Source organism: Cryptomeria japonica, chromosome 3, assembly GCF_030272615.1.
Source record: "Cryptomeria japonica chromosome 3, Sugi_1.0, whole genome shotgun sequence".
Lineage (NCBI taxonomy): Eukaryota > Viridiplantae > Streptophyta > Pinopsida > Cupressales > Cupressaceae > Cryptomeria > Cryptomeria japonica.
The window spans coordinates 635,305,493-635,328,987 of record NC_081407.1 but is presented as its reverse complement, the minus strand read 5'-3'; the positions used below and the strand labels follow the sequence as shown (position 1 = coordinate 635,328,987).

General features: G+C 36.0%; 1 protein-coding gene across 4 annotated transcripts in view; it reads right to left on the bottom strand.

Moving 5' to 3' along the window:
- Positions 1 to 18,888, bottom strand: part of LOC131072047 (cell number regulator 13) — a 182,377-nt gene extending 163,489 nt beyond the window's left edge. Inside the window, exon 1 of one of the 4 annotated variants that reach the window (XM_058008078.2) lies at positions 17,091 to 18,888. In XM_058008078.2, coding sequence (XP_057864061.2) covers positions 17,091 to 17,492 — 402 coding nt within the window. In that variant the 5' untranslated portion in view covers positions 17,493 to 18,888. The remainder of the gene's footprint in view (positions 1 to 17,090) is intronic. The other 3 variants (XM_059218486.1, XM_059218487.1, XM_059218485.1) reach the window with 3 other exon arrangements.
- Positions 18,889 to 23,495: the final 4,607 nt, after the last annotated feature.

The window sequence follows — 23,495 nt, the reverse complement described above, 5'->3', positions numbered from 1 at the left end:
ACATTGCATTTTGAAATGACATCCTCTCATAAGCAAAGGCTAAAACTAGGAAACTACACAAAACATCTACCCTAACAAGCAAAAAAGTGGGGGTCCCCATTTGCAATGGGGCGATGTGTGAAAACATCACAACGTTACCTTGTGCCACAAGGGTTATTATTAGTCAAACCCTAAATAGGGTTTGTGTGGTGTAATCTCAGCCCTATATTTTAATTCAATCTCGGCTACTCATTATCATTTTTGAGGCCTATAAAAGGGGTTTGCCCCCTTCAATTTTAATAAAGGGAGAATTTTGTGAAATCGTTGATAGAAACTACCAAAATAAAAAAAGTAGCTCATTGAAGTTTTGGTGATTACTTGTATTGTTTTGGGAGTTTGCATGGTTTCCTCTCCCTTGAATAGATTAGATTTTCTTTCAAATTGCTAGATGTACTTTGATTTTAATGGAGAATGCGATGGTGTTTGACGAATTTCCATGGCTCGTACTTTTTTCATCTTATTGTTATAAGTTGCAATGTAAAGTTAGTCGAAGCCCTTTTATTATGGATAGCTAACTTAAATCGTTGAATGTTCATTGTTTGTTATGATGGTGTTCATTATGATATGAAAATCCTTTGCATAACCCTTGGAATATTGCACCAGTCCTTGTGGAGTTGTAGTTGATCTTGGCAAAGCAAAACTTGGCTTGTTTGGAATTCGTCCATCAAAGCACTATCCATTGACATCATTGTCCTTAGGAGTAGAATAGAATCCCTCAACCCTTACTCTCTTTTATTTTCAATATATTTCAGTGGAACATTTCAAAAGACTTCTCATTGCCAAATCATTCACAATATTTCCTTTTAGTTCAAAATTGTCTAAATCTTCTTAAGAAAGGATTGATTCACCTCACGTAAGTGCCCCTCGAATTACCAGCATACATCAAGACAAACGATCTCATATCCAACATAAAGTCACACATTAATAGTAGGAACCTGTTGACGTGTCTAAAGTCGCATCGCTGTAGACTCCATCCGGCCAACGCAGAATAGAATGTACTCGCTGAGTATCCTATCCTCTCTTGAGATAAGGAAATCCCTAATGTTGTTTTTTGTTTGATCAAAGGGGACGACCTCAAGGTTTTGATTGTCAGGTCTTGACTGCGGGATTACTCAGTGGTCGATGTGATTTGCTGGGAGCACAAGGGGACTTACAATTTGCAACAAGCTGGTCTGCTGCGATTCTCGAATTACGAAATAAAGAGCAAAAGGAAAGGGTTAGGAGATCTAAAACTAACAACACAGGTATGCAGGTAGACAGGTTCAACATAACCAATTCCTGCTTGGCCAGAATAGCTCACAACCTTGCAGGAACGATGCAATCTTCTAGGGGACTTGGAAGATTTTCAGACTACAAATGCACGACTAAGCACCCAATTCTGGCGCAGCTCAGACGGACACCTGCAATTGAACTAAGCACAATCGAAGGCTCAGGTTAACCATACAAAAGGATACACAATGAGTATATCCTCAATGGTATGAGCCTAAATCTATCAAATACCTACACACCCAAAACAGAAAGATCTATCTAAAATGCTGAAAGAAACCATGCAAGCAGGATGAAAACAAGACAATAAACACCAAATCAATGTTTATAAATTGATTTCAGCTGCCTATTACAACAATTTCTGCAGCATCTCTATGCTACTACTAAGATCTAACCTATTCTAACTTCTAAAATCTAACTATCTAACAAGAATCTCTAACTATCTAACCCTTTACAAAAGAAAGGCCTCTGCCTTTTATAGTTTTTACAATATTGAATCAGAGGCCAGGATGGACTACATCCAAGGGTCCTGATCTGCCTTCCAGAAACTAGCAGCCTTAACCCATGCCCCTTAAACTCTCACTCATCCATTCAACCATAATTTCAACTACCTACCACTATTTGGCTTCAATTTGAGTCTATTTGGTAGTTGGACATAACTGTCCACAACTGACTTGTTTCCCCTTTCTTTCAAAATATCTGAGTGGGACCTACAAGTAGTTTTACAATAAAATAATTTCAGCTTTTTAGAATTGAATTCCTAGAATTAAATCCAGCTGTGTACTTTTTCTCGAGAAGGCATAAACTTGTAGCATTCAGAGTGTTCTTTGGTCTTTGATCCCGGTGGTGGACTTCATCTTTGTTCAACAGCACGGTTCCCAATGTTTGGTTGCTCTCGCGCTCCTGCAGCGCATTCCCACATCTTTTTTCTTTTCCAATCTTCAGCGCCTGGCCTTGATTGTGATCCTTCTTCGATTTGCATTTCAAGTCTTTCTCCTGGTTCTCTAATGACGTCCTGCGACCTATGAACGATCAATTTCATTTCAATAAATCAATTTGAAAAATTAATTAATTTAATTTAACAAATATTAAAATTTAACGCCTGGAGGGTCATTTGAAAATTTCCTAAGTTTTAACGCTTTTACTCCTTCCGCGAATTTAGTTGTTCCTGGCAATTTCGAGCGAGAGGGGTGTTTGAAAAGTTTGTTTTTTTAAAGTTCATACTTAGACATTTTTGAAATTCGGCCTAAATGGCACTTCCGCAAACTTTGTTAACGCCTTACTATTTTATTTTCACATTTTCGAGGGGTTTGAGAGCAATTGCAAGGTTTTAAAAACTTTAACATTTTCACCCCTTAACAATGAATTTCGGGATTTTGGGTACTTTTGCAAACTTTAAAAACTTTGACATTTTCACCCCTTTATGGCCAATTTCGGGATTTCAGAGTGTTTTGCAAACTTTAAAAAACTTTCACATTTTCACCCCTTTATGGCCAATTTCAGGATTTTAGAGTGTTTTGCAAACTTTAAAAACTTTCACATTTTCACCCCTTTATGGCCAATTTCGGGATTTTAGAGTGTTTTGCAAACTTTAAAAACTTTCACATTTTCACCCCTTTATGGCCAATTTCGGGATTTTAGGGACTTTTGCAAACTTTAAAAACTTTGACATTTTCACCCCTTTATGGCCAATTTCGGTATTTTAGAGTGTTTTGCAAACTTTGGACCTTTTGAACGTTTTGCCAACTTTATTTTTTTCACATTTTCACTTAAAGGTCCAAATTTCGGCCCTTTGAGGCATTTGGCCAACTTTTCACTTTTCTAACATTTTGGCTAAAAGGTCCGAATTTCAGCCCTTTGAGGCATTTTGCCAACTTTCACTTTTCTAACATTTTGGCTAAAAGGTCCGAATTTCAGCCCCTCGAGGCATTTTGCCAACTTTTCACTTTTCTAACATTTTGGCTAAAAGGTCTGAATTTCAGCCCTTTGAGGCATTTTGCCAACTTTTCACTTTTCTAACATTTTGGCTAAAAGGTCCAAATTTCAGCCCTTTGAGGCATTTTGCCAACTTTGCACTTTTCTAACATTTTGGCTAAAAGGTCTGAATTTCGGCCCTTTGAGGCATTTTGCCAACTTTTCACTAAAAAGTGCGAGTTTTGGCACTTGGGCGAGTTTGTCAACCTTGGCACTTCCGCAAACTTTATCTCCTTTGTATCCCTTGGCAAAAATCGGCATTTCAACATCATTGCAGGCCTTAACTCTTTCTTCACATTTAGGCGATTTTGCGAGAATTGGGGAGTTTTAAGTTCGCAATATGGCCCTAGAGGCTAAATTTGGTTTTAGCGGCACTTGACCCTTCATATCCCCTTCCTCTTCCACAAGGACAGAAAGGCACAAACTGGGGGGTCCCTGTCCAAGACGGGGATGGGTGTGCGATTCGCACAACAGAACCTTGGAGTCACCTCTATGATCTTCGCAATCTTAGCATACGAGGGGTCTTTGTTCAAAAGAGGATAGAGTGTCCTTTGGCACTTTATTTTGTGTTGGTGTGGTCACAAAACACCCATCAACAACACCTAGTTTTGATGCTATCACAAATTTACTTCAGATGGCTACAACTCCCAAAAAGGCCACTATTGCATCTAGATTGATGATAGATACTTCTTCAAACACACAATATGTTGAGATTGCTAGGCCCACCATTGATGAAAACAAAGAAAAATAACAATGGCAGATTCAATGTCCCCAAGTTAGGCCTTGGTTCATCTATGCATTAAGGGGATATTCATAACTTCTTGGTGTCAGCTGCCAATCTGGTCTAAAGGACAATAGAATAAAAGCAAACTAGTGAGTAGCTGGAAGAATAATTTTTAACATTAACAGCCTATATTAGATCTATGGTTAGCATGGACAGACAACCTATAACTCCCATTGCCTCTGCCACAGAAGTTGCTCCAAGTAGTAACATCAATAAAGATACTAATGCTAAAATCAGCAAGTACCAAACATTTGGAAAGGTTACAAAAACCTAGGTTCAGCAGATAGTTTTAGATGACCTCAAATTCATTAAGGAGGCAGGAAAAATTTGTATTGCAATTGAAATTGATAAGAAATAGATAAATGATGAAATTCAGTCTATTAGAAAGGAAGAATCTCTGTAGCAAAGTGTGATAAGGGATGTCCAAGAAATGACATCCATAGACAAAAATTTCCTTGTAGTTGGACAAGTTTTTACCAAAACTAAAGAGAACTTTTCACAGGTCTAGTTCAAAAGTGTCAAGTGGAACTTGCCAATTCTCAAGGGAGTTCTCAAAGAATTCCAAAAGCCTGATAATTTTTTTAACAAAGTTAAAGTCCAATATTCAAGCTGATTTTGGATCAATTGACTCTGAATATCTAGAGGAGGATGAAACTAAACAATTGGATCTAGTTGAGGTTAAGAAAAGCTTTCAGAAAATAATCCCAGAATAATGTTTAATAAAGAGATGTTTGATCTTGAAGCTAAACAATATCTCATTTTCACTCATCAAATGTCACAAGAATTTACCTAAGTTCTTTAATTAGAGCATAGAAATGAATGATTCATTAGATACTTGGAAAATTCAATTGACTAGTGTCATTGTTCCCAAGAGCACAACAATGACCCAATATGTTCACCAATTCAAAACTTACAAATCGAAACCTTTACAGCAGCAACAGTGACAACTTCCAGTGGCCACTTCAGAAGGTCAAAGCTTGGAAGGGGACAAGCCCTCTTTTTTTCTCAACAAAGTTCATAACAAATTCTCTTTTTAACTTTTTATTCTACTAATGTATTGAACTTTTTCGATAACGTAACTTAAGTCAATTATAAAGACTTAAAGGTGAACTTTAACTTAAAAATTCTAAAGAATTAGTTACAATAGTTATGAGTCAGTTAGAAAGAAGAAATTATAAATACAAGGGATTTTTGGATGTAAAGAACCTTTTGCTTCTCAAACAATTGTTGTACAGGAATTTTAAATAGATTTTGCACTTCAAGAGTCAAAGAAATAAAGGAATATCACTAAATTTTGTGTTGATTTTATTCTCTATCAATTGTGGATTATTCATATGTTCAACTTACAATCTTTCTTTGGACTTCCTTTGCACATTGTGCAACAAACTGTCATTTCTATATAAAATCTTGAACAAATCTTTGGAATGACTTCTATTGATAAGTTAAGGTTTTCTTATCTTAGTTCAAAAATTATAAATTCTATAGGGTTTACACTGTTGAATTTGTTGCACAAGTTAAAGAACTTTTTGTCTTTGTTTTCTGATGTGTGTTCAACCCCATTACAAACTAGCACCAAACACTGTTGATTTTTTTTGTCATTGATGTCATGAATATTTGCTTGGTTTCAAATATAGCAATTTGGGGTGTTAGATGCATTTTATTGTCTGGTCGTGTGTCAACGTGGTTCAATGATTGTAGTATGTTTCGGCAGATTCAGGTTCAACATTAGTTTCTAGCATATGAATCTTCGGTATGAATCTTTAATGCATGCTAAGTATTATTCTCCTCGACCTATGCAACATGTGCGTACAGAGGTATCTTCTATGGCAGTGATGATGCAGTATTTATGCCAAAAATGTTACAATGGAATTTGAGTGTTTTTCTAGTCGTGTTTGGTAAAGGAGCAAGGCATTTTTTTAAGACCGTTTTGTCAGAACCGTTTTTTACAGAATGGCAGGTATTCCTAAGTGGATGGAATTTCTCTGGCGTAGCTGTTTCAATTCTGAAGTATTGTTTGTTTGTATCGTGGCAGTTCTGAGCAATCTATTTATTATCTTCTGCACCGTTTGGAGCATCGTTTTTTTTATGATTATCGTATGGTGGCTGTAAGGAATGAGATTAGAGGTAGATAAAATGTGTAGAAATATCTGAAGTAAAAATACGTTTTTTCAAAAAAGACAGGTTTCTACATTCTGAGTTTGTTGTAGATGTTAGGATTTTTTTTTTAAGACTATCATACTGTGTAGCAGAGAAAAGACGTATAAACAAAATAAAAATCGTTGGAGCTGTAATTATGAGCTGGAGCATTTTTTTTTTATAAAGGGGAACTTTGAGTGAAAAGCAAGTGTTCGTATTTTGTCTCCAATGAGGCTAGAATGAATATGGATATTATTGTTGAGCAGTGCGATTTAAAAAAAAATTCCTATACAATCATCTTAGTGTGCGATTTCTTTTGAAGACAATGAAGTGAAGTTTTGAAATAATGTCATGAGCTGCTGTATATTCCGGTGAATGCAGAGATGGGAGTCATGTCATGTTCTTCAAAGATATTGTAAAGAGTTGTTTTTGTGAACGGATTTGAATAGTGTGTTTATATCTGAAGTTATGTTATTGTTGGGCATGATAAACATCTGAACGTCTTGGGGTTTCTGAGAAGTTGTTTGTAATTCTGAAATATTTTTGTGGTTTTTCTTAAACCTTTCAGACAACAAATTGACTGAAAGTATTGTGGAGCTCTGTGAGTGGATTTTGATAGAGGAATTTAGATTAAAAAGAAGCTATAGTTTCAAACTGTATTTTCTATTATTGTATTTTGAGGTTGATGCCTCTGCTACTTTAGGTTTGTGCTTATGTTGGTTGAGGTTGGAGCCTCTATATGGGAATTGGTGCTCTAAACAGTTGAAGCTCTCTATTTTTCTGTTATGTAATTTGGGTTGATGCCCTTAAGGAAAAATGAGAACTGATTATTACGTGGTATTTTACCTGAAAGGGTTTTCCACGGGAAATCTTGTGTCACTATTTTGAGCCTTTCTTGTTGCTTTCTTGTTTGAGTTGCCTATTTCTTTTATTGTTTAAAAAAAAGGAATGAAATACTGATTCACCCCCTCTCCCTATCAGTATTTCCTATAATTTCTTCAATTGGTATCAGAGCCAATCATCTTCTATCAAAGCTTGAAAGCATGAAGATTTGATCTTGATAGTTTAATATGAATCCCCTAGAAGGTCTAGCAACCAATAGAGCTCCCTTGTTTGATGAGTCAAACTATGCACTTTGGAGTGTTTGCATGTATACATATATCATGTCTCTAGGTTTTGATGTCTATATGAGTCTTGTTAATGGCTACACACCTCCTCCTAACCCACCCACAAATCTTGACGGAAAGAAGGCTTTTGAAAATAATGCCAAGGCCATGAATGCTATTTTGTGTGGGTTGTCAGAGTTTGTCAAAGTCATGCACCATGACTCGGCTCAGGCTATGTGGGAAAAACTTCATAATGCATATGAAGGAGACGCGAAGGTGAAAAATGCAAAACTTCAAACACATAGAATGTTGTTTGAAAGTCTAAAATGCGAGAGGAGGAGAGCATAGCAGCATATTTCTTAAGAGTAGATGAAGCGGTCAATTCCTTGAAAGGTTTGGGAGAGAAGCTGGATGATAAAGTTGTTGTTCCAAAAATCTTAAGATCACTGCCCTTAAGATTTGATGCTAAATTTTTAGCGATTGAAGAGATGGCTGAACTTGATAAGCTTACAATTGATAAGTTGCATGGGATCCTAATGGCTTATGAAATGAGAACGAATGCTGAAGTATCTTCAAAAAGAGAAACTGCCTTCAAAGTATTGGAGAAGGGGAAAGAGAAAAGTCCTGTGATGCAAAGCAGGACACCAACTTCACAAAACAACCTGAACCAATCACCTACAAAGGCACATGTGACCATTAAATAGAGATCTTTCTCCCAACTCACCTATCTTCCTCACTAGGTCTCTTAGACATAGACCGATTTGGGCACAAACTTGGTGAAGGCTTGAAACTGGCTCAATACTTCAAGGGCAGACTTGTAAAACATCTTAGGGCATCAAGACAAACATCTTCCATGCATTGGTATGAACCTCCAACAAATTCTTTGATGAGTTGCTTCACAACCAGACTAATCTCCTAGTAGCCCTACTCAGAGGGTTTTCAAGGCATAACTTTTTGTACGAATGGTTTCAGGACAGAACAAGGGAATTTATGAGTACCCTTTTGGCTCATCTACAACATATAAACTTGGATCTAGGGGTTGTTTCATAAAGCACCCCTCTGTTTTTTACTGGTAATTTGCCAACTAGGCCTAATTAGGCCACTTTTCCAAAGCAAGTGCCAACAATTCAAGTGCCAAACTTCAAAACTCAACTCCACAAGTTCAGACACAACACATAGGGTCCAAATTTGCAGATTACAACACCTATTTGCACCATCCAAGTGTCAAAACCCAAACCCTTACTTCTATCTATGTTCACTAGGCCTAACACATGGAGATGTTAGGCTAATTTTGCCTCAAAAGTGCTCCAAACTCCACTTCCTGCAAAAAGTGCTCCAAAACCCATCTGTAGTACCCCTAGCCCTTCCATTCCACCAATTTTGGCAATTCACAAAGGTGGAATGGAGGTTTTATTAACATTTTTCTCTTCAAATCCTTGGAACTAGGGTTTCTGGGCAGTTTTCAGAAAAATGCCTACAAAATGCTCAAAAGCTTATGGAAATGAATGAAATTGGTGCCAAATGAAAAAAGTCTCAAAGCACTTTCAAATGCATCTGGTCTGAGAATGCAACTTGTCCGTACAGGCACGTGATTCATGCTGCAACAGAGCAAAAACAGGAAAAAGTACAGGAAACAAAGCTTGTTTTTATTATTTCTCCTCCAAATCTCTTCAACAACAACCACCTCGAGTCTGAGGAGCAGATACATATATGTTTTGCCTCCAGCTAACTTGGGAACCAACATTCATAACCACTTTTTGAATTTACAACCGTTGGTTCTCCAAAATACATCATAAAGACATAAAATAACATTGCAACTTTTACATCTTTTTGACACTATGGACAAACTAGGCCAAATGGACCTGACCCAAATATATCAAAAATGGTCCTAAAGGACCTTATTACATATAGAGAAACAGAAAACTCAAAATGAAACCCCTAAGTACATTATGGACTCAAAGTGACCTTGGTGCCCCTGCACCATCCTGCATCTAGTGACAGTTCAAAGGAAGAAAGTGATGGTGAAGAAGCTCATTTTGCAAGAAAATCTAAGAAAAATTCTAGTAAGTTTAAAGGCAAGTTGTCTTTAACTTGTTATAACTGTGGAAAGAAATGACATTTTGCTTCAAAATGCCCTTATGAGAAGGAAGAAGACAGTTGTTATGAAAATGAACACAAAAACAACAAGAATAAATTCTTGAAGAAAGGCAAAAAAATTCGTTTCTCCAAAAGAAGTCTCTATTCGAAAAAGGAAAGCAGTTTGTCAGAAGCTAGTGAAAGAGAATCACTAAATGATGAAGTCATGTTCACGGCTGTAGAAGAAACTTTGTCTGAAAATGATGAAGTTGTTGAAGTTGATTTGGAACAAGAACTTATTTCTGCCCTCAATGAAATTAAGAAGCTTAGAAAGAAGAAACACAGTCTAAAAATGTTGCTACACGAGGAAGGTAACAAGGTTTCTAAAAAAATTATTGCATTGAAGGTTGTTGAAAAACTAATTGAAGATCTTAAAGTACAGATTGAAGAAGCCAAAAAGCTTGAAGAAGAACTTAGAAAACAACTCAAGGATAAAGAGCTCATTTGTGAAAAGCTTGAAAATGAAGTTGTCTCATTGAGAATGTTAGAAAAATCCTCACAGCAATTTAGTAATGAGAACACTTTTCAAAAAGGGACTATAACTCTAGATGGTTTGTTGAGTTCTCAGAAACAGTCTCTTGACAAGAGTGGAGTTGGCTATGATAAAGGTCAATGTTCTAAATCCTCTAAAGGTGAACAACAGAAGTCTAATGCGGGTTCTAATCTGAAAAACAGAAATGGTAATAAGTTTTCTCATGCTGGACAAACTCATATGACTAGATCTAACAATGTTTATTTCTATGGTTATTGTTTTTCTTGCAACTATTTTGGTCACAAAGCTATAAATTGCAAAATATTTCCTAGAAGAAATTTCATTTTTGTGAATCAAAATCCTTTTGCTCCTCTAAGGAATTATAATATTGTTTGCTATAAGTGCAATAACCTTGGTCATTCTGCAAAGTTTTGTAAGAGTGTTTTGACAAATTCATCCAAAAAGGTGGATGCAAAAGGGAAAGCAAAGGAGAATGTCAAAGTTTGGAGGAAAAAGGAGAAGCTAAGTTCAGAAATGGCCTTAGTTGTACAAACAGCTTTTCTAGCTCAAAATGAGAAAGATATTTGGTACATTGATAGTGGTTGTTCCAAGCATATGACTAGTGACATAAGAAAATTTTTGACCCTTAGAAAAATGAATGGAGGTAAAGTCAGATTTGGAGGTAACTCTTCAGCAAGAGTTGCAGGTATAGGTACTCTTGTCTTAAATGATGGAGAAACTAAAGTTGAGAATGTCTTGTATGTTAAAGGTTTGAAACACAACCTGTTGAGTGTCAATCAGTTATGCGATCAAGGATATGATCTTGTCTTTAATTCAAACTGTTGTGTTATAAGCAAAAGTGGAAAGCATCTTGCTAATGCAACTACAGGAGCAAATAATTTATATATCCTTGATGATTCTAATGATGAAAAGTGTTGTTTGAGTCAGCTTGGTTGTGGCACAGGAGACTTGGCCATATGAATTTTGATAATCTGGTTCAAATCAGCAAGAAAGAAGTTGTTAGACACATGCCAAAACTTGATAAACCAGCAAACATTGTTTGCAAAGATTGTCAAATGGGTAAGCAAACTAGACTAAGTTTTAAATCTAAAGACTTATCCATTACTAAACCACTTGAGTTAGTCCATACTGACTTATGTGGACCTACTAGGATAGCAAGTTTACAAGGTGAAAAACATTTTATGTTATTAATAGATGGTTTTTCTCACATGACTTGGGTGACTTTTTTGAAAGAGAAATCTGAAGCTTTAGAAAAATTCAAACCTTTTAAGGTTTTAGTTGAGAATGAAAAGGATTTGAAAATAAAGTGTTTATGTTTAGATAATGGTGGTGAATTTACTTCTAACGAGTTTGTCAGTTTCTGTGAGAAAAATGGAATTAAGAGACAGGTTTCAACACCTAGAACACCTCAACAAAATGGTGTTGTTGAGAGGAAAAATAGAACAATTCAAGAAATGGCTCATAGCATGATGAATGAGGTCAAAGTGAGTGATGCTTTTTGGAGAGACGTTGTTCATACAGCAGTTTATATTCAGAATAGAGGTTTGTTGAGAGAAAAGCATACTAAAACTCCCTATGAGCTATGGAAAGGTAAACCAGCAAGTATTTCAGAATGTTTGGTAGTCTCTATTTTATAAAAAGAGATGATAATCTAGGTAAGTTTGATCCTAGATCTGATGAAGGTATCTTTTAGGGCTACTCATCTAAAAGTGTAGAAAGTGTCAATGTTAAAGTTTATGAGCTTATAACACTTGTGGTAAGAATGGAAATGGTGATAGCAGTGTTCAAAATGAGGAAACGGGAGGTGTTGTTCAACCTTCATCTTCATACACACAAGCTAGGACAACAAGTAGTAATGCACAAAATAGTCCTAAGAATGCCCAATCAGGAGAAACAGATGCCTCCCCTTCTTCTAGTCTGCAGTTTGGAACAGCAAATACTCATTTTGAAAATGAATCAGAAGATGATCATGGTAAGACTATTTTTAAGACTCCTAAGTTTGTGCAAATAAATCATCCTATTGATCAAATCTTACCTGAAAATAGAGCTAGAGTTACTAGAAGGAATGTTAATTATTTTGAAGATGAAGATGTTTCTTTGTTGTCTATGTTTGAACCTAAGTGTTTTGAAGAAGCAGCTAAAGTTAAGCACTGGATAGTTGCCATGAAGGAGGAACTTGACCAAATACAGAAAAGTGAGACAAGGGAGCTTGTCCCTGGACCGAAGGATATAAATGTGATAGGCACAAAATGGGCCTTTAGGAACAAGTTAAATGAAAAAGGTCAAGTAGAAAGAAATAAAGCACGATTAGTAAGCAAAGGGTATGCTCAAGTGGAAGGTATAGATTATGATGAGATTTTTGCTCCTGTTGCACGTCTTGAAGCAATTAGACTTTTTCTTGCTTTTGAATCTTATAAAGGTGTTAAAGTGTTTCAAATGGACGTAAAATTTGTCTTTCTTAATGGACATTTGAATGAAGATGTTTATGTTGAACAGCCATATGGATTTGTTTTATCTGACAAACATGACTATGTATGCAAGCTGAAAAAGGCACTGTATGGCCTTAAACAGGCTCCCCATGCATGGTATGACAAGTTGGATAAGTACTTGCAGCAGCAGGGCTTTAGAAAAGGAATAGTGGACAACAACCTTTATGTGAAAGAGGAAGGTAAACATATGTTGATAGTTGTGGTTTACGTGGATGATCTAATCTTTGGCAGTGACTGTGTAGGTCTGTGCAAAGAATGTGCAGCCAATATGAAGAATGAGTTTGAAATGTCTATGCTAGGAGAGTTGTCTTTCTTTTTGGGATTACAATTCAAACTAAAAAAGGTATTTTCATCTCTCAAACCAAGTACATTAGAGAGATGCTAAAAAGATTCAGAATGGAAGATTGTCATCCTGTAAGTACTCCTATGGTAACAAGATGTAAACTTAATAAAGAGGATGAATCTCCATGTGTCAATTAGACTTATTACAGGTCTATGGTAGGCAGTTTGCTTTATGTTATAGCTACTAAACCTGATATTATGTTGCAATTGGGCATGTTGCAAGATTTCAGGCTACACCTAAACACACTCATGTGCAAGTAGTAAAGAGGATCTTTAAGTATCTAAAGGGTACATTGAATTTTGGCTTATGGTATCCTAAATGTTCAGATTTTACACTAACAGCCTATACTGATGCAGATTGGGGAGGTTCGATAGATGACAGAAAGAGCACGAGTTGTGGTGCTTTCTTTCTTGGTGGCTATCTTGTTTACTGGCTAAGTAAAAAACAGGCTTCTACTTCTCTGTCTACAGCTGAAGCTGAGTACATTGTAGTTGTATCTTGTTGTACTCGGGTATTTGGATGACACACACTTTGCAAGATTTCAAGGTTGAGTATTCTGATCCTATTTCTATTTTTTGTGACAATACGAATGCTCTTAATATATCAAAAAATCCAGTTTTACACTCTAGAACTAAACATATTCCAATCAAACATCATTTTTTGTGAGAACAGGTTACTAATCAGGTTGTTAAGTTGGAATGTGGTTGCTGATGTGTTTACAAAGCCACTACCAAAAGAAACATTTGATTTTCTCAGGCAAAAGCTGGGAGTGATTTCACTCCATCACTAATTTTCAGGTTGGACTCAGGGGGGACTTTTAATGTTACTCTTCCTGCCCCGAATCAGGTTTCTCAATTGGTTTTCGTCGTTGATGTCAAAGGGGGAGTAGTCTGTCAGGGGGAGTGTTTCAAAGGTTGTCATCAATGACAAAGGGGGAGTTTGTTGAGATTTTTTGTCATTGATGTCATGAATATTTGCTTGGTTTCGAATATAGCAATTTGGGGTGTTCGATGCATTTGACTGTCTGGTTGTGTGTCAACGTGGTTCAGTGGCTGTAATGTGTTTCTGCAAATTCAGGTTCAACATTAGTTTCTAGCATATGAATCTTCGGTATGAATCTTTGATGCATGCTAAGTATTATTCTCCTCGACCTATGCAACCTGTGCGTACAGAGGTATCTTCTATGGTGATGATGATGCAGTATTTATGCCAAAAATGTTACATTGGAATTTGAGTGTTTTTCTAGTCGTGTTTGGTAAAGGAGCAAGGCATTTTTTTAGACTGTTTTTTCAGAACTGTGTTTTACAGAATCACAAGTATTCCTAAGTGGATGGCATTTCTCTGGCGTCGTTGTTTCAATTCGAAAGTATTGTTTGTTTGTATCATGGCAGTTTTGAGCACTCTATTTATTACCTTCTGCACCGTTTGGAGCATCGTTTTTTTTATGATTATCGCATGGTGGTTGTAAAGAATGAAATTAGAGGTCGATAAAATGTGTAGAAATATCTCAAGTAAAAATACGTTTTTCAAAAAAGACGGGTTTCTACATTTTGATAGTGTTGTAGATGTTAGCGTTGTTTTTTTTAAGACTATCATACTGTGTAGCAGAGAAAAAACATATAAAGAAAATAAAAATTGTTGGAGCTGTAATTATGAGCTGGAGCGTTTTTGTTTTTTTTAAAAAGGAGGTGTTTGAGTGAAAATCAAGTGTTCGTATTTTGTCTCCAACGAGGCTAGAATGAATATGGATATTATTGTTGAGCAGTGCGATTTAAAAAAAATCTTTGTACAATCATCTTAGTGTGCGATTTCTTTTGAAGACAATGAAGTGAAGTTTTGAAATAATGTTGTGAGTTGCTGTATATTCCGGTGAATGCAGAGATGGGAGTCGTGTCATGTTCTCTAAAGATATTGTAAAGAGTTCTTTTTGTGAACGGATTTGAATAGTGTGTTTATATCTGAAGTTAGTTATGTTATTGTTGGGCATGATAAACATTTGAATGTCTTGGGGTTTCTGAGAAGTTGTTTGCAATTCTGAAATATTTGTGTGGTTTTTCTTAAACCTTTCAAACAGAAAATTGACTGAAAGTATTGTGGAGTTGTGTGAGTGGATTTTGATAGAGGATTTTAGATTAAAAAGAAGCTGTAGTTTCAAACTGTATTTTCCGTTATTGTATTTTGAGGTTGATGCCTCCGTTACTTTAGGTTGGTGCCTATGTTGGTTGAGGTTGGAGCCTCTATCTGTGGAGTTGGTGCTTTGGAGAGTTGAAGCTCTCTGTTTTTCTGTTATGTAATTTGGGTTAATGCCCTTAAGGATAAAAGACAACTGATTATTATGTGGTTGTTTACCCAAAACCACGAGAAATCTTGTTTCACTATTTTGAGCCTTTATTGTTGGTTTCTTGTTTGAGTTGCCTATTTCTTTTATTGTTTAAAAAAAGGAATGAAATACTGATTCACCCCCTCCTCTCAATAATTCCTATAATTTCTTCAAACACTTCATCATTTTTAAATTTTCTCTTTGTCGTCTTCATCAGTTCCATCCCCAACAGGAACCAAGAGTCAACATCTTGTCAAGGGTATGAGTGGCAACAAGAACCATTGGGAGATCCCAGAACTGACCCCACCTCCAACCCTTAGCTTTACTTAGAGCTTTTCAATTGACCAAGAACTCCACAATCTTAAGGAACTCTACAAACCATTAAGTCTTCCATGAAATGTCGATAACTACCTTGTCTTCATGAAAACAACTAAGTGCTTCACCAAAAAAATCAACTCGCTCAAGAACTTGTCAGCGACTAGGAACCTGTTGGGAACTAGAGTGGGAACAAGAACCTATCAAGGGTTCTTGGAGTTCCAGGAACCCCCATAACCTCCAATTCAGTTTTAAAGAAGGCTGAAACCTCCGATTTGGCATAACTTCAACAAATTTCATCCTTTTAAACTGCTGGTACCCGTTAGACCCCTCTACAAGATAACACCATCACTTGACCAAAATTCAATCTACAAAATTGCCTCCTAAAGAAAACACCAAAACCAATAGAAACAAAGCAAAAACTGAAACAAAACTTAAAATTGAACCTGAAAATTTTTTTGGTTGATGCTGATCGCTCATGCACTCGAATGCTCCCACACCAATCTCACATAGACCATGATCAGTAGGGTACAAAAATCCGTATCCATAGAAACTAGGGAGTACTCTTATGTTGTTGATTTATGCGTGTCATTGCTACTATCTTATGGTGATGTTATTCTTTATTCTTTGCTGTTGTAAGTTCACATAAGATAGGTTTATTAAGCATGATATGTAGGCTGATTTTTGGCGTCATAAAGAAAAAGGATTTGATCATGGTTTTCCAAATTAAGGCAACTTAATTTCCAGATTTGCATATAAGTTGCAGATTTTCATGTTGTAGCTGTCTAAGCCTTGTATCTCATCCTTTGATTGATTTATTGGATAGAGGTTGATCTTCACAATCTTTGGTATTGAGCCTGTTTACTTCCCAGCATTTGGTATTAGAGTTGATGGTTAACTGGTTCTAGGTATTTCCTTTTTTTTCCTTAGCCTGGCAAGCTTGTGGGAATCTATTAGAAGGAATTAAAGGTTGTTGGAATGCTTTTGGGGCTGCAATAAAGGTTATTTGAGTTAACTTTGTTTTGCAGATTTGTGAGATTGAAAACCACAGATGTTATCAATGTGATCTATGTTGAGCATTGGAAGCACATGATTATGGATCTCTATGGAGTTAATTATGGTTTGGTAACCTAGAGCTCTTATTTGATTATATGTGGGTATCCTCTTGTTTGGTGGTTTTGTTCCTTTACCTTGTTATCATGTGCAGTAAGAAGGTGTTCGTGTTGGAAAAAGATAGAGATGAAGCAAAGGTCAAAGAAGGAGCTTTAGCAATCTTTTTTGCTTTTTCCTTAATTTAGGTTTAGAATAAATCCATATCACTAATCCAACTTTACTAATCTCTGTTGCTTTTCCAATACTTACAGTAGAAGAGTTTGTACTTGACATATTTTTTGAAGTTTGTTGAAGCAATAGTTCTGCGCTTGAGTCCTAAATCCTATTTTCTGTTATATGTCAGGTAGGAATCAGACAAGTACCATATAAAAAAATTCCATGGCCATCAAAGGAAAATTCCAACCAATGCCCAAAAACAGTTAGAGAAGTGACTTTTCTAATATTTATCAGAAATAAATTCCAAAATATAGTCATTGTTCTTCACTTTTTAAAATGGAAAAAGATTCTACTCCATAATAGTGTTCCAACAATTTTTCATAAAAAATACGGTAAGGATTTCATCCTAAATTTACTCACTTGGTGGTGTTCTACAAGAGTGATAAGTGGAATCAGCCTCAGCAAACTATCAATTTCTGCCTGTGTTTCTTTGAACTGATGGACAATGTTCCATCCAAACGCAAGCAAATATAGGTAGCTCTTATTCTCACAGCTATGCACTAGCACATAAGCTTTCCTCAGTGTATCCTCAAGCTGCTCCAAAGGTTCACTTGTCTCAGGTCGCTTCTTCAATTCAGGCAGTTTTAGTTGCTGCAGCAAATTGCCTATCAATTTCAGATGTTGAGCAAATTGCTTGCAGTTCTTTTTATGCATTCGAGCATTCTTTGCTACCTTCACAATAGCACCAATAAGACCAACAGCATCGAGGCCCGTTAACTGGGCAGCATTGCCTAGCTCTGTCATATTCCAACCCAAACCCATGTATCCTAATACAGACACAGAGCAACGCAGCTAGCCAACCCTAGTAAACAAGTCCCACCCACTACTACAATACTCCCAACTCCAACATCTTAGAGTGCAAAGTAGAGAAAGGTTTCACTTGTACAGACGAAAACCAAAAACCAGCATTAATTCTGTAATCCATTCAATTGTTGAAACTTGAAACTCGCAAGATTTTCAGAGACTGATGCAGGAACATTGGGCAATTCAAAAATAAGTTACAGCAAAGCAACTCTCCAACAATGTTTCCCCAATCTCAGAATGCATATCTGAAATCTCGGAACTGAAACAATCCAACACAGGCAACAGTTTGCCTTAACAGCTTCATAAATGGGCCTCTTGCTGAAGACCCTGTTTTGATATTTTGATTAGGAACCCACATTGACAACTATTGAATTACGAGATCATTTCACACCATCAAAACCAAACAAAGAGGAAAAAGCTGTCCTTCACTGTCATTAAACCGTCAAGAAGCCTTCTAACATTGTCAATCAGATTCTTTATTATCATAGATTTGATCAGTCTAAAACCCGGTTTCATATGACCTAATTATTTTCTGTTATGCAGGTGCAGTTTTCTGTTGGTAGTAAGAATATCTGCATGGAGTAGTTTCCCTAACAGAGCCCTATCTTCGTAATTTAGAATCCTAGGCAGCTATTGATCTACATTGACATGGTTTCAATTTGTGAAACATTTATCAATTTATCTTGTAAAGAGACAGCTTTTATTCTCGCTTAAAAAACCGGTCCAAAGGTATCTTTTCTTATATTTTAACCAGTTCACTATCCCTGGATAAAGAAAGGCGTTGTGTAAGATACGAATTCTCACCAGTACAGTAAAGTATCTCTTGAGCTATGAGTCGAACTTGTAAATTTATGGTTTCTTTATGCTTCAACTATGTGCTTTACCAGTAAAATAAAAGTTAAGTATTGCTCCGCCTCCAAGTCCCTTCAGCCGTATCGAGAAAAGGAGCAAATAATGCAGAAAAATGAATCGAAATATTAGAGCTCGCGTGGGCAATGGCACGGGCATTGGCAAGGGAATTTCCAAAATACGGCAATGGACTTGGCCATTCCTTTGTCAGAAGCATTTTGTCAAACGAGTCTCTGAAAATCATTTAGAATTGAATCAATCTAGTCTCTGAAGAATTTAAGCCTTCATAAATGATCAAACGTATCATCTTCCTACCAATTAAACTAAAATCCACTAGCCTACCATAAATAGAAATTTTGAAAGCCAAAGAGTATGCAGGTGGTCTGCTCTGTAGATAAAACAAAATTATAAGGTGGTACTTTCAATAACTCAACCTTTTGACTTTTTAAATCGAAAACCTACAGCCCATGTGCAAAATATCCGACTATTTTACTTGTGGAGCGGAAATCATGCAATCACACACCAATACAATAATGATTTTATTTGCTCTCCAATAATTACAAGAGACATGGAATTGCGTGAAGAGTGGATCGGTCCAGTCATCATTCACACTTCAAAAAAATTGAAGGTAAATCTGGTTGTAATTGATATAACTTAAGGTTTTGCTTTAGAAAAAATGATTTTTCTAACATCTTTAAAACTAAAGTGTATAAAAGGTTCAGCTAAAAAAGATTAAAAAATAGTTAAAATGATTAGTTCCATTAAAATAGTTAATTAGGTAAACATAACTGGTGAAGGATGGAATAAATAAATGATAGGGCATTTTTACTTCTACTTAGATTTGTACTTTCAATCCTAATTTGGATGTACATCATTTTTATGTTGTTGAAGTTTCATTCTCTTTATGAAATCTATCTAAAACTTTCCTACCTTTTAATATTCCCCTCATCAAATATGGTAGACAACAAGCTCGCCTACAAGGTGTCCTAATAATTATCTCAAATGCATCATATACAACTCATTCCATGATACAATTTATCATTTCATTTATGCTTTGCCCAAATTGCAAAAAATACATATTATAATATCTTTCCAACTTTCTTCTAGAACCTTCCACATACCCATCTCACATTTGCATCGGTGTGATCCAATCCTTAATTAGGCTCTCACCATTTTTGTTTTCCATTTGGTTTTTTTTTCTTATGTATTTTTTTTGTCATGTTCATAAGTGGGATTCAAGTCAAACATATGGTATTACTTTTTCCTCTTCAGTTGCTTTGTCTACATGCTTATTTTAAACTTTTTTCTCGTAGAATTTGGTGGTTTCACATTATTGTGGTTTAATTTTTAATCCATGACTTGTTTTGTTTAATCTATGTCCTCTTTTTTATGTTTGACTCTTCTGTCATTAGTAATTATGACCATATGTACTCCTCGTATTCTTCGTTTTATTTATATATAATGTTAGGTCTAAATCACTACTTTGAAATCCTACAAAACAATTTCACCTTTAAGGCCAAGGGATGTCTTCAAGAAGGTAAAACTAAAACCATCAACAAATAAAAGAGGATATAAGGCCAAGTGATGAGAGTGGTTATTATCTTCTAGACTTTAAGCTCAACTTACACAAAGGAGGGTATAGTGCCAATTGATGAGAGTAGATATTATCTCCTATACTTGAGGCTTAGCTTCGACTCAAGAGGGTATTCTAAGAGGCACTTTCAAAAGGTCAAGATTGTTGAAAGATGAAGAAAATTTTGATGCTCATAGATGTACGCTTAACCCGAATGGTTGTCAATTGGTTAAAGATAATCAACAACTCAATGACCTTTCATATAGTGTACATAGGAACTATTGCAAGGAGTGTAATATGCACCTAGGTTAACATAATCAGCAAGGTTACATAAATTGGTGGGTTTCACAATGATGTTTCCCCAATTAACTACTAATTCATGAACTACATTAAAATACTTCAAATCCTAAAATAGTGGTGAATGATTTATTCTTTTTTAGGCATGGGTGATTAAAACATTAGTTCCAAAGACTAGTGCCCATCTATTAGGAAACAAAGTCACAACATCTCATAAGAAAAGTAACTAAAACCATAGAAATTAATGATCTTTGTATATACATGTATCACATGAATGTAGTTATGAATATGGCACGCTTGATAATCCATCACAAAAACTAAATCAATCCATGTATATCATTGAAAAAACCATTATAAGTCACTCATAATGTGTTAGGACACAACCACATTCATCAAACTCAATATTACACTCATGTCAACAAATGTGGTAAAGAATAATCCCTACCTATGACTAGAAGACTCTCCTAGACTAACACAAGCTAATTTAAAATGTTAAGCCCTTATTGGTTTCACAAAGTTCTTGTTTTCAAAATAAGTTGGAACTAGCATGAATTGAAACGTTTGATTACTTTGATAACTATGGAACGAAAAATGATCAACTACCTAAAATAATCTGCAAGCCAATATTTATAACCCCTAACACCCATTGCCTAACAACCCATGGATCTCGAGGAAGGAGAGGAAATTAGTACCAAGTTTGTAAGAGATGACCAAATTTATGGACATGGTGTGCAAGCCTATTCCAAATTCATAGCAACTTTAAAACAAATAGTATAAATCTCTCATGGGTGGATTTGAGCGAGAAGAACTTTAGCGACCCTCATAATACTAGCAACATAGCCCATACCTCATCAGTAGATTTTCCTTTCAAATGTCATAAAACAACAAAAATAAGTATTTTTATGGGTGGTAAAAACCCTTGGGTGTCAAAAACATACAATAGAGCATTAATGAAGAAAACCAAAATTCATTACTATGGATTGAGGAGTGCATCGAGTTGTAGTGCAAATATTGAATATGTAGATGCCCAAAAATATTCAAGGTCAAGGAGGGACCTGAGGAAGTGCACATGAATGAATAGGAGTCAATAGTAGGGATGAAAATGGATCTATAACTAATAGGGAGGGGGGAAAGTTTTATGAAACCAAGGGGTCTTATTGAGAAAGAGCATCAAGGAAGAACTAAGAAAGGGAACTATGAAACGAAGTATGTCAAAAACTAGATCTTAGGGAGGAAGAGGAAAAAGGAACTGTATATGGTGAAAAGTGGATAGTGAAAAACAACAATATTGAAAGACTAACAAGGATCCAACTACAAAAACCTAGCCTATCAATGAAAGAAATCCACCATACACAATTGAAGATACCTAAGAGCATGTAAATCAATAAAATAACCAAATATACCATTCACATGTCTAGTAGCATTTCAATCTTCATCACTTCCTATCTCCATTGATCGTGTTTGATATATTTACTCACAGATTTTATGTGTGCACAAGAGCTCAACAAAGAACGAAAATGTGGTTGATAGCTTGGTTGCAAGAATGTTGAAGTTTGTCATTCATTAGAATGCTCATTAGGGTTGATAATGAAGAGGGCATCCTCTTATATAGAGAACACTGTAGGAAATGGAGGGATAAGATTAAGAGGTGTAAAGACAAATGGTCGGTAGAGGAAATAATTAAATGATAAAGGGTTAGGTAAGAGAAGAATTAAGAGATGAGTGACATGTGGCATGGGTAGAAAAGGCTAATGAATTAATTAAATAAATAAAGATTTGTTTAATTAATAGAGGAAGTGGGATCAATTAAAAAAATAAAATATTTATTTAATTTAAGAAAAGGACAATTTAAATAAATAAAAGTATTTATTTAAATGAGCAAAGGCTTAGAAGATGATTAAAGAATTAATTAAATAAATAAGAATTTATTTACTTAATAGAAGATCTAGGATAAAATATTTATTTAATTAGATAGGACAATTTTAGGTGTCTACATTTTGCCCCTCTTTGAGACAATGCAGCTTGGCGCGTTGGCTCAAAGAAGATAAGATAAACTGATACAAAGTTGCCCCATGACGGGAATGATATGCCCCCTTGAGAGATTGGATGGAAAGACTGAGAGGGGTTGTAGACAATCTCTCAAAAAAAGAGAAAGGCTAGGAAGGATTGACAAGATAGGGTGACAAGGTCACGCTGGAAAAAAAATGGACACTGGGAAGAAAAACTGACACGGGAGATTAAGGGTCAAGTAGCCTATAAGATAAGGCCACAAAGAAAACATCCTCATTTGCATCCACACACCTAAGATTTTAGAGTGCAAAGAGAGAGCTTAGAGCAGTTAGCACAGTCAGTGACGATGGATAGAGTTCACAGGTTCGATCGAGTCCGGCGATATCAGAGACCAGATGACATAGGTGAGTCGGTAAGTACCTTGAAGCCACTTTGTAATTTTTTGCATTTATTGTTGTCATTAATGCATTTTAGAGTAGATAAACAAAAACGCAAAATCAATATTTGCACTAAAAACGCGTCCAGGTTGGTGTCAGGCACATCTAGGATGGAAAAGTGTGTTTAGGTCGAATATGGTCGCATTTATGAATGTAATCACGTCTATGTTCAATAATGATGCGTCTATGTGCGGAAAGCACGTCTGTGTCACAAAGATGTGTTTGTGTAGGATAGTGGCACGTCTGTGTTGTTTAGGCGTGTCTAGGGCAGGAAATCATGTTTGGTTTGATAGAAACCACGTATGTGTTGTGAAAATGTGTTTGTGTCTTAGGGGGCACAAGTCGGCAGTTCTATGATGAACATACGTTGTCGATTGGATAAGCTGCTGAGAGGATTCACTCAAGCAGGTGCCCTAGAAAGACAAACTGAGAGATAGGCTAGAATTGACAATTATGTGATGAACATATGTTGCCAATTGGATAAGTTGTTGAGAGGATACACTCGAGCAAAGCCTCTAAATAGGATCAAGCACAATGTGATAAACATATACACTAGGATGCAGTGCCATGTGATAGACATAAGCACTAGGATAGAAGCAGCACTATGTGATAGACATGAGTACCACTAGGATTGACATGATTGATATAGTTTGATGCAAGAATACTTGCCCAGATAGAGTCTAGAGAGCGATTCCCTGTGACACAGAGGTTGTGACCAAAGTTGACCTTTGAGGAGCAGGCAACTGTCGAGGGTATGGGATTGAGACACATCATGTATCTGCTTGAGATTCGGGC